At 43.2% G+C, this 12570-nt stretch overlaps 1 protein-coding gene across 1 annotated transcript in view; it reads right to left on the bottom strand.

Annotated features, from left to right (window-relative positions):
• The window catches only part of RIMS4 (regulating synaptic membrane exocytosis 4), a 54826-nt gene that overhangs the window by 21991 nt on the left and 20265 nt on the right, over positions 1-12570 (bottom strand). Inside the window, exon 2 of the mRNA XM_071572924.1 lies at positions 1636-1777. Coding sequence (XP_071429025.1) covers positions 1636-1777 — 142 coding nt within the window. The remainder of the gene's footprint in view (positions 1-1635; positions 1778-12570) is intronic.

Below are 12570 nucleotides of genomic sequence, written 5' to 3' on the forward strand. Positions count from 1 at the left end.
CAAAGCATCCAGGAACCACTTAATCACACTTTTCAGAGAAGTAAAAGAAGAAACTATCCCATCCCTGGCAGAGGCACTGGCAAGGATGTTCTGGCAGCATTCAAGGCTGGAATACCAAATGTTAAGCTTGTTCTAATAAAGACATTTGGGTTGCAAGACAGGGTTTGCCTTTCTCTGCCGAGCTGATAGCTACATGTCACCTGCCTTCAGGGTGAAACAGCACTTGTATGGGTGCAATATTTTGTTGGCAGAAACACTCTTTCCCCAGGAAAGCCCAGTTAAAGCAGCCAGCACTTGCAATGATAAGACAGACCATTCAAGGAATTACACCCCTTCCCCAGGAGGCTAAGCTATGCAAATATATAAAGGAAAGAATTCTGCTCTGTGTGAAAGCAGATTCTTGCCCGACATTGCAAAGGGACTGAACTTAATCACTAATCCTCTGCAACAAGTAGCAGAGGCAGAACTCCAAGCCACAGGACTGTGCTAGTGTAGCAGGAATATTTCCCTGGAGACAGCAGCTCACAGAAGAGATAAGGTACATCACAGCTTTGGAGTGACAAGATTGCTATCGCAGCCTGTGCCTCATTACTATTTTGAACCTTCAGCACAGATCTATGATGCCTTTCCAGGATTAGCCTACTTCTAAAGCTAAAGAAAGTCTCTCTTAATTTACAGGCTGTTACTTATTTAACACCAGAATCACATTAATTGAGAATGCCTTTGGACTATCCCAGCATTTTAGCTGTACAGTGTTCTTGGAATACCACACAGGACTAGAGAGAGTGTACAGAGCAATGCCAAGTGTGAAATTTGGCTTAAACAGAGCACGTTTTAGGTATACAAACACTTTGGCCTCACATCTAGAAGCACATCATCTGATCGTATATTTTGCCTTCTTTTTTAATACTTGGAGTTTTTGCTTCCAAAGATTCCCATGAATAAATTATTAAAATCTCCATATATGGCTTCAAGTAATGCAAATACAAAAACTAGAATTGGACACAAGTCAGGTCCCAAAGTTCTGGCCCAAAGACTCCTGCTTTGCATTCTGGTATAAAGCCTAAATGCAACAAAGTGTATTGTAACTTCTGGGGTCAAAAATCTTCTCAGAAATACATTCTTTTAGGATACTGTAACTCACATGAATAAAATAAAGCTTGCAACCAAAGTATACACAGGCTTCTGAATATGTATTTTGATATGATTTTGATATGTGCTATAATGTATTGTTACTTTCAGCACCTTGACACCTCTCCCCTGCTCCAAATCAAAGGGCTACTTTAAAACAGGGAAAATGCACAACAATTGTGCAATATTAAAACTACTGGCATATAATTTATGACCATTAATGAGCCTCAGCGATTCACCCTGAATCATTCTTCCAAAAGCAAAGTGGTTAAAAGTAATGGGTATCTGCTTCAGCTCAGAATAATGAGGATACTAAAAAAAGTATATAAACAGGCTAAAGTACGTGCCAGCTATGCAGAGAGATCTGCTCTAATTGAATGGGCAGTACACCTGCAGCATAAGCAAGTCAGAAAAACACATCATCCATCATGCTGGAAAGAAATTAATAGGTATAAGGACAGTGCATCCCACGAGTGATTACCCAGCTCTCTTTTGATGACTTACTTTCCCTCTGATCCATAGCTGTTCATGCTGTCCTCAATGGACTCATGGCTGGCTTGACGGACGGTCCGGCTGGGCATTTCCACAGCCAGCCCAGTCTCTGTGCTCCTCTGGATGGCTCCTTTCAATCTCCGACCATCACCATCTAGGAACACAAGGGGAGAAAAGGCCATCAGATTCTATTCCCAAAGCCTTTTGCAATGACAGAGCCAAGGAGAAGCAGAGAAGGTCTTTCAAAAGACCAGCCTGGCATCTGGCAGCCAGGCAGTACTTTCATGTCAGGCATAAGTGTTTCCTTACTCAGTCCTGCTCCATCAGCAGCTCCCAGTCATGTCTGGAACAGACTCAGTGCTCCATCAAGCCAGGGCCCAGCACATATTCAAAGCATACACACCACCTTGCCTACTCCAACCATTTGTACCAATTAATTATCCATGGAGCAGGCATGCACACCAGCTGGCTACACCTGAAGCTGCCCTGTCAGAACACAGCAACAGTGACCTCGAGCACAGCTGAGGTGTACAGCCTGACCATGCCTTAAAGCCTTTCCCAAATTCCATGTTGCTGCCTTAGGCTGTGTGCAGCAACAGTGGCAGGTCCTGCAGTGCATCAGGAGAGCAGAGGGGAGGAAAAGGCCAGACAGCACCAGAGGTACTGTGAAGGTAGGAGAAGTACAGGGGAATAGTTGGGCACAGCCAAAATGTTCCCTGGTGGCACCAGCAGTGGAAAACCCTGGAGGGGACTATTCCCCTTGGTAGACGCCCTCGGCTGCAGCATAAAGGGATTTAAGTAGGTTCTGGTTCCTCCTGGGTACAGTCTTCAGAGGCTCAGCCCTCTGAAATTAACAGCTGCTATTTTCATCCTCCATCTCTAGCAGTCTGTTTCCCAGAACAAACCATGTTATGTAATGAATATGTAATGAATACCATCACTATTAATTGCCATAGCTGGTGTTAGGAAGCTCCAGATTTCATCCCACATAGAGCACTCATCCTGAAACACATCTGCTACAAGTTTTCTGAACAAAGCAGAATTATCTAAATCCTCTAAAGATGCCTGGGCATTAATGTGGATTCAGGAAACAAACCTCTGACCCACAGTTCTCTCCAAAATCCACCACTTTTGACTACCACCCCTGGAGAAGAAATGACCCAGCTACTGAGTCTAGAGAACTCAGGATCCCCAAATATTAAAGAAAACAAATCTTTCACAGAATCACAGGATGGATAAAGTTGGAAGGGACCACAGGGGGTCATCTGGTCCAATCTCCCTAGTTGAGCAGGATCATCTTAGACTACACTGCACAGGATCACATCCAGAGGGTTCTTGAATATCTCCAATAAGGGAGACATCACAGCCCCTCTGGGCAACCAGTTCCAGCGCTGGGTCATCCACACAGTAAAGAAGTTCTCCTTCATATTTAGGTAGAATTTCTTGTGTATCACTTTCCAAAGTACTTTGGAAATACGAGGGTATCTGTAAGAAGCCACATAAAGAATGCAGAACTCTGTTATTTGTGTAGCAGGATGCTTGACCTAAAATACTCTTCTTTAGATCTTGGTGTGAGCTGGCACTTTCAGTAAAGTATCAGGAATGCTCCCTATCCTACTTCTCAAATTACATCTACACCAAAACACAAAGACAAAAATTCTCTCATAAATACAGCTATAAAGTAACTTTTCCTCTGATATCATGAGGTTTCCAGCTGTGTTAATGTGTTGGCCCTTGGGCCCTGCACCAGCTGCTGTCCCCACATATGGTGCAGCACGTGTACACATGTCCCTATGGGCTAAGGGGATGGAATGTGCATGTTCTGGGTTAACATTAACTACAGTTGGTACTGTTTGTGTGCCTTGAGCAATGTACAAAGCACATTGTATAAATCAGGAAGTTACACAAACATAAAACATATTTTTCATGTGCTTTCAAAATCCAGACCTTCAGGCAAGAATAACAATATGGGCATCAACAAAAGCAAAGACTTGTGAAACGGTTGTGCCGTTCCCCAACCAGCGCAGAGCAGTTCCCTCTGACGCACCTTCTAAAGCCTTGTACAGCTCACTGGAGCCTCTGATGGGGTTTGTAGGTTCCTGTCTCGAGCATCCCACACCCTTGAGGGCAGACTTGATGGTCCATTTAATTTGTCTCGCATTCACCTCCACAAACAATCTTTCAGTCATCTGCACGCACCAATTCCCATCCCTCCTTCACGTGTGCACTCTGAACACTCATCCTCCTGCCCTGTTAGGTTAGTCCTTACAAAAGCCTTGCTGGCAGCCAGAGTCAAACAGCAAATTACATAAATGCAGGAAACAAATTAAAAATGCCCCATTGCCCAACTATGCAACATCTGTTTAAAAAAATCTATTTCCCCCATCTGATGAGACGTGCCTGGAGGCATTCAGACTTAAAAGACTATTCATCCACAGCTGGCAACAAGCAAAAGGATTGGGACAGAACAAGGCTCTGAAGAAACCCAAGGTGCTTGCTGCTTTCTGCCAGCCTTCTCCAGATTCAAAGCAAGGGACATAAAGCAGAAGGGCCCAAAACCCAGGACAGGCAGCACCAATAGCACTGTACCAGACACGATTCAGCTGTAGCACCACACACACATTGTTGCACTGCCGGCTGTCAAAGAGTGGGTGGTTTTCTAGTATACCTGACTGCTTTTACAGCTATGACACACATTTCTATTAAAAAAAAGAAAAAAGTATAAAGGAGAAACTTTGGAAAAACAAGACAACAGAAATAAATTACAAGAATCCTTTGTTCCTTCCTATTTTTTCCAGAGATGCACAGCAACTCCTGTATCTCACAAACAATTTCCCATTATTTTGGAGAAAGGTTTCTTTAACTTTTCTCCCCCTACAGTGACTTTTTGCCAGAAGTTTTCCTTGAACAGAAGGAGAGAAATTTGTTTAGCCAAAAAGGCAAACCCACAAACCACTGTGGCCAGAGGCAAGAATCAAATGGGATAAGAGATCAGCATAAGCACCAGAGGTGCCATCAGATATAGATTCCCAAACTACCCACATAAACCCTTTCATAGTCAGCATGTAATAAATAGGGATACAAGGGCAGATCAGGAGTAGCACACCTGGAAAGCATCAGCGCAGAAAGGAAATAAATATGGACAAAGCAGCTCTGCTCATGTGCAGGCCAAAAATACCTCACAAGCAACAGTCACCTACCAGGAACCTTCTCTGGTCAGTGTGGAGCACCACATAAGGGCTGTGTCTCCTCCCTTAGCTGAAATCTTTGTGCTTCGACACCTTTGCAAATCAGGAGGTTAATGAGATTCATTTACGTGGGTGTTGCCTGGCAAAATCATTTGTCTTAATTAGTTAGCAGTATCTGAACAAGTAAGAGCAGTATCGACGTTTTCTGCAGCATCACGCGATTTATTCCCTGCACCTTTTCCAATTAAGCAGTAAACAACAAAGGTTAAGCAGTCAATCAAGGCTGCAGGGTAACACATCACTGAAGAGCAGATTTTACTTTGGGATGACCTTGGGAAGGAGTAATTTTTTGGTCAAATATCCAGGATGAAGAGATTCAGCACCGTGCTGATGCCAAGAGCCAGAAGGGCCCAGCAGTCCCTTTGCCAAGTTCTCAGTGTTGACAGGAGCTTAGATTCTGCTCTGTTCAGCCAAACAATTTATGTTTGGCTAAAGAATATCTTCTGCAGCACTATCCACTCTGGATTTGAAGATACTGAGAGATGAAGAATCTGCCATTTGCCTGCACAGTTTATTTTACTACCTGACATTTAGAGATCTGACTTAAGTTTGCCTGGTTTCAGCTTTCACCCATCAGTTTTTTTAGTGCCCTTCTCCATCGTGAGGGCTGCTTGTGTTCTCGCTATAAAGACTCTTCTGCACTGCAGTTGAGTTCTCTCTCAATCTTGACAAGTTAAACAGACTGAGATCTTTATGTCTCTCATGTTCTGGCTTTTTTTTCTCCTAGACATGAATCATTTTAATGACCGCCCCAAATTTTAAACATCCTTTTGAGAACTTGCACAGCAGAACTAGAGTCATGTACAGAGTTACAAACCAGCCTGTACTCTGATCTTCCCTGCTTCTGCTGGCATCTCCCAAGGCCACAGTAAAGCTCCTGGTCACATCACACCTCACCTGGAGGCTGTGTAGTCTCTACTGGTCCTGCTGGTACAACCTTGTAGAACATTATATTATGAAATATGTAGGCAAATAAATTCCATTTGAAAAGAAAGTAAGCAAAACTCCAGACAGCTCTATACAGCTCTCCCACCCTCAATACTATTCACTCTCCTTCTAATGTGCATATTGCCTGTAAATTTAGTGAGGTTTAAACTCATGGTTGCTCCAAATCAAATGAAAACACTGAACAGCACCAGCCCTCCAAAAGAGCCTCCTGCCTTTGAGGTTTTTCCCTGACAACTGCTTTTTGAAATGTGGAATAAGTTTTTAATCTATTTATCACAACCACATTTCTTTTTAGGGTCAGGTTGTTCTACACCTACATACTTATCACATTTACCCAGATACCTGCTTTTTCAAAAACTCGGAGAAAAAAATTTCTCACAAGACCCATTTTCCCTAAATTCGTCTTGACTGGTATTAGTTATAGTCCATCCTTTTGTTCATTATTAATTAGACCTCATTATCATGTTTCCCTTAATTCTGTCTATGAGGGACATCAGAGCAACTAACCAGAAGTTCCCCCCAGAAAACCCAGTAATGAACCAAGAGGAGCAAGGTGACTGTGCAGGTGCCCTGTGCAAACCAAAGCATCCTTTGGAGAAGTCTCTTCCTTAAGTAAACTTTCAGCTGTCAACCACATCTAGAGGCAGCTCTTCTCAAGGATGATGCCACACCTGAGGCAGAATTGTATTTGCCACGAAGAACTGTATTTGCCTTAAGTCATGGGGGTGAAGAAACATAAGAGTAGCATTGTCCCCCTTCTCTCCCCCAGGGAGTCACCACTTCTCCTGCCCACTTCGATGCATGACTCTCAGAAGACCTTCCTCTCTGCTATTACGAGGGCTCTCCATGCTCAGAGACCATCAAGTCTTGAAAATCTATGCATGTTCTGCAATTGCTCATCACAAGGTCATGTTTATATAATTATTACTCCTACACAGAATTATTCTACAATAGATGTTTATTGATGACATTTCTGAGAGACAGAGAGTGCCCCTTTCACTGTTATCCTTACACAATCCACTCATCAATTCCTTTTCCCCACCCAGGTACTTGGTACCATGCTTATCTTTTCCACTTTCTTTTCAATTTTCTCCTCCATGTTCGTGCAGTTCACTGGATCCTACCAAAACAAAAAGAAACCAGCATGATGCATGTGATATAAACCCTCGTGTAGTTTAGAATTAATTGATATTGATTTAACCCTGAGATTAGGAATTGACTGAATTTCAACTCAACCAGCTTTGCTCCCAAATTACCCAACCACTTCCAAGCACAGACACAGCGGCACCCAAAGCACATGGCACCAACACAGCTCAGCCAAGACACAGCAAAGGTCTGCCAAAACAGCCTGGTTAGCTTTTATCCCTTCCCAAACTTCACTTTGAGGTGCAAGGGGAAAATCAGGAAGGGAAATCAGCTGGATGCTTTCACTTTTTTCTATTGTAAAGCTTTGGAAAATAAGACATGCCACATCTTCCAGGAACGATTACTCCAAGCTTGAGCTTGGGAGACTGCATTCTTACTGCTTTTCTTGCTCAAGCCAAGCAGGGTGCAGTGAATCCCATCCATACATTCTGCAGGGTATTCACCTGGGCAGACTCTGCTCTCTGGCTTCAAACCTGGGTTTCTCAGCATGTGAAAAAAAGACAAACCTTCAAAATACAAACCTGCACTTAGGAAACTTCAAGAACTGACAACCCCAGCAAGGGAATACAGAAAAACCCATCTGGCAGAGTCAATGCAGCCCTCAGAACATGTTGTAGATCATGTAGAAAGCAGAGACAGGACAGGACTGACTGCCTACAGAGATTTGCCCCAAAGTAACTCCTCTTGGTTCACGCTGAATCTGCCTGCTCTATCCTTGGCTCAAACATGGACTCACAAACCCTCTCATTTTCTACAGGCACCAGCTTCACATTTAGGGTCAAAACCAAAGAGTTGATTCTTTCTTCCCCATGAAGATCTGCCACCAAGAAAAGATGATCCATTCAGTTTGGGGATGAAAATGGAGAAGGGAAAACACCAAACAACCATCCTGATATTAGCACCTGCTGAGATTAGGAAGAAGGTCCCCAGGTCAAGCAACTGGTCTTTGGAACATGTGTGGGCAAAAAGCAGTAGTGGGAGACCCAGGTCAGCACCTTGTGAGACTGCTGAAGCCCTGACCATTTTCCCTCCAACCTACTTTCAGATACACTATAACTTCTCCACTTTAAAATATGTCACTGCATTGTCGTTTTAAAGGGTTTAAAAATAAAAGATCATATTTTTTTTCTCTGTTTAGTCAGATACTGAGTCCCTATGACATGTGCTAAGATCTGTGTGCCATGAATCAATTCAGAGATGAATAAAAGAATTCTATTGTTTGGCTTCACAGGGAAAAAGAAAAAAAAAAAAGAAAAGTCTTCCCACAGCCTTGTGTGAATATCCAACACCTGTTCCAGCCTGGCACATGGTGAGCAGAGTGGCTGTTGGGGTGGGGAGCACAGGCCCTTTTACAGGGGTATCTCTTCTCAGAGCAAGCTCTCCTAAGGGGCTGCTACTGCTGAGGAAAAAAAAATACAAATACTGGATTGTCACTTCAGAATGCAGTTTAATGAGATGAACTCAATCTCATCATGCCCGGCAAGCTCTGACATCCTGCCAAGCATTCCCTACATCAACATCCTAATGGAGTGTGAATTATGAGCACCTAAAGAGAGGCAGTTTGTACTGTGCTCCAGAACATGCCAGGCTATCATCACAGCCTGAGTAATCCACCAGAATGACAGAAAATGGCTGGGGATAAGCAGGGGCACTAATCAGGCTGTTTGCTTCATTCCCCTGTCCCAGTTTCAGACACCAATAAAATCACACCCTTTCTTTTCAAATTAAGCACAGAATCTTCTATGGGACAGGAAAAAGTATTTCAACATGTCAATTCTTAATCTGTGCAGCTTAAGCAATTCACAGGGTTAGGAAAGTTCAATCAACTCTTCTTGTGACAGCCAGAAAATAGTAGAATTAGCAACTACATACATGGCTGTTACAGCTACAAACCCCAGCTGAATGCAGGGCAGGACCAGGATCCCTTGTCTGTGTGGGCAGCCTATGAAGATGTCAGTGAGACACCTTTGATCTCCCATTTGTTGTATGGTCACCAACACATTCCAGTGCTCCTGGGCCACAAAAAAGCACTTTCTCATCTTAAGAGTTCAATGCAGCCTGTCCTCATCCACATCAACAGTGGTGACACCCATGTGGACATCAAACCAACTTCTCCTGAACCCGGAGTCTCTTGTTCCCCTTCACCATTAGAAGAGGACAAAAATCAATCACGGTTTATTTTCACTAAGCAGGCACCGGGCAGCAGCCTCCAAGGCTGCCTTTTCTTTCCATCACAATCCAACCCAAATCTCAACTCCTCAACCACTTTAAACCTGCATTGTCTCCTCCAAGCCAGTCTGAGCTTCAGTTTGGTTTAAATCCAGCTCTATTTAAGCAGGTCTCCATCCCCAGTAGATGTTATCATCTCTTGCAGCTTGGCTAGGGCACTAGTAAAGCATCAATTTTGCTTCCTTTCTTCATGAGTTCCATTTTAATACTTCAAATGAGGAAAACGCAATAAATTTTTTCTGCTCCTTTTTGAGGTTAAAACCAAATAGTTCCCATGACACTATTTTTAATTTTGACCTTTTTGATAATTCATTTATATAAAAAAATTCACTGGCCAAATTTTGTTTAAAAAAGCCTAAAGAAAAAGTTCTGCAACAAACATGTAGCCAGGAAAATCACTTTCAGATTTCTTTCCTTCATCAACAGAAGAGAGAACACAAACAGCCAAGAGGTAAACACATACATCCCACTGTCAGTGACTTTCAAACAGTTTTGGACAATCATAAAAAACTGTTTAGCTTTTCACCATAAAAAAAAAGTTGCAGTACCATAACACTAACAAAAAATGTTCATTTCTTTCAAGTATTTCATGGGAACTACTTCACAGCTAGATCCAGCTCTTCAGAATTCTTTCCATGTCTCTGTTTTGTTTGCTGCAGCAGGATCCAAATAGCTTCATCTGATGGCTGCTCTGCATTTTATTTTCATAAGAAAACAGAACACACTGCCCCCTTCTCTTCCCCCAATCTGCCAAGCTTTGCAGGAGAGTCTGATTAAGTGAAATGTCCATATTCATCCAGAAAATTCACTGCTGTAATATTTCTCCAGCAGCCCAGCAATGAAACCTGAACACTGTCCTGTCTGCAGCCCAGGTCTCCAGGGACAGACAAGCACAGAACTGGTGATGCTGCACCAGTTGTCTCTAGAATGGTCACATGTCTGGGACAGACACATCCCACATCCCATGTCCTCCTTCATCTTCTGCTGCTTTTGTGTTTGGGCAAAGGATGATGACTTCAACATATAATCTTACTACAATATTTATAATGCAATAAACCAAAGAGAGATAAAAATACACGTACACCTTCTGACTGCACAGCAATGAATGGATTCAATGTTTTACTTCTTGGATTGTATGGTTTAAGCCTCACCAAGAGTTTACTCTCCTCTGACACCTGCTCACCTGGGAGGCCCAGGGGGTATGTCCAAATATCAAGGCAAATCAAGGGAAGAATAACTGATGCACTCAGAGAACATGTATGTTTGGCACAGTAACAAGCAATTAATTTATTTTAACTACTACATTGTAATATTTATTCCCTAGAAAGCGGGGGGCAATGCCAGACATAATACCAACAACCAGCCGTGCTTTACGTGTTCTCAGCTTCAAAGTCTTAGAGCTTTGCCTATGAAGATGTGGGTATCAGGAAAACATGAAAATACTTGGGCTGATTTGTCTGTTGGGGCCACCCCAGAGCTTTCTTTTAGTTAACTCACAAGGAGAACCAGAGGTTGAACCAACTCATGTCCCTGTGGCTGGAAACTATCCAGCTAACCAATAAAAGTGGTGAAGGGCAGGTGAGGATCTCTGCTTAATTACAAGTGAGTTGAACCAGAGCACTCCAATGTCCTAATTCTGCCATCAGTCTCACACTATTAATAACTCTGAGGGTGTTGCTTAAGTCCAGGTTCTGAAATATGAATGAGCCTGAGCTGCAGAAAACCTCTCAATATAGAAAAGGATCACAAAAATGAGGTGAATTCACAAAAATAAATCAACTAGAAAGAGCCATGGTAGAGGATGGCATGAGATAAAAGAGCTTCCCTGCCTACACTTTGCTAAGTCAGGCAGTTTTGCACAAGGCAGTTGTGCCCCTCCTGAGCCCACTAAACCCACCTGCTCACAGACTGTATATCCTGGGAATGCCCAGAGTTCTGCCCTTCTTTCAGTAACTCCTGGGAAGCAAGAAGTGGGCAAAACAACTTCAGCAGCCTGTTTGCAAGGTGTGCTTTCGTGCCTCAGGATTCAGGTCATGAGCCTCATGAATCCACCCAAACTTCTCTGAAGAGCTGAAACACCTTTCCATTCCCTGGATGCTCAGCTCCAGTGCCTTGCCTTCACTCAAAAAGTTAATTCTAAACTGAGATTATGTATCAGACCTTTTCTTCCAGAGGCACTAGTTTGCATGTGCTACATAAGAATGATGGGGAGAGAGTCAGGACAGAGGCTAAAATATTGAAGTATTTGGCTCCCTCAAATTCATAGCTAAGGCAGGTAAAGTTTAGTTCTGGTACTGACAACATTCAGAGGGTAGGAACTGACAAGGCCATATTTATTAATGAGATTTCTCCCCTTTCTTCTGTCCCACTGATGCTCTTCCAGGCGCAAGCAGCTTTGTCAAAACCACGTGTGTGTGAACACAGAGAGCAACAGTCTTGGCACAGTGAATGAGTCATGCAACCTTTTGTTCGCTGGTTATAAGCACAATTAAAAACACAGCCACATTTCCCTAACAGGCAGGAAGCCACAGAACCCTGGAGTCATTCATAAACTAGAATCATGGTGCAGAATCACACTTAGAATAGCATTTGATTTGTGTTTAGCCTGGGTTGTAATTACTTCATCATATTTTCCTTAAGGAAATGAATGATCAAATTCACAAGGAGTTGACTTTAATTATACACACTGCTTAATAACTTGTGTCCATTTGGAAGCAATTATTTCATCCACTGTGGAAGCAGAGAGGGGGAGCCGATGGTCTGGTTTCGAGAGAAGTCAAACAATTTCAGGCATTCAATTCCTCATTCCAGACAATTTCACCAGATGCTGCAACTACCTGTGTCAGACTTCACCAAAGGTTCTTTCATGTAATACCTGTAGCTAATGCTAGAGGAAGCAAGCCAGTATATCCTTCCCCTCTAATTCTACATATTGCTTTGCCTCACAGGGAGACATCCTTTGACAAGCCCATGGCTATGAAGTGCACGTTGTACCAGGCAACTACTGCATCCCACCACAGGTGCACAAAAGGGAACCATTTTATTCCCAAGTGGTACAAAGAAGAGTACAAAGATCTCTGTTTGTGGCACATCTGTGATCCTGAAAGGGTGAGCACAGATGATGGCTGCACTTCCCAAAAGCCTGTGGAAGAGCCTCGATCAGCAGCTCTCCAAGCACATGAATGAGAACTCTGGTTTTGTAAATGGATGCACTGTACTCATACTGGTTCTCACATAGATCCCATTCCAGGATCAGGGTTCTGGATCAAGTGTCTGGTTCTGCCTGGGTGGAGTGAAAGCAGAGCACTCCGCCCTTCATGACCATGGTAATTTGGCTGCAGGCATCTCTGGACAGCTGGAAGAGAGGGTCAGACTT

The sequence above is a fragment of the Pithys albifrons genome, chromosome 18, assembly GCF_047495875.1.
Source record: "Pithys albifrons albifrons isolate INPA30051 chromosome 18, PitAlb_v1, whole genome shotgun sequence".
NCBI lineage: Eukaryota > Metazoa > Chordata > Aves > Passeriformes > Thamnophilidae > Pithys > Pithys albifrons.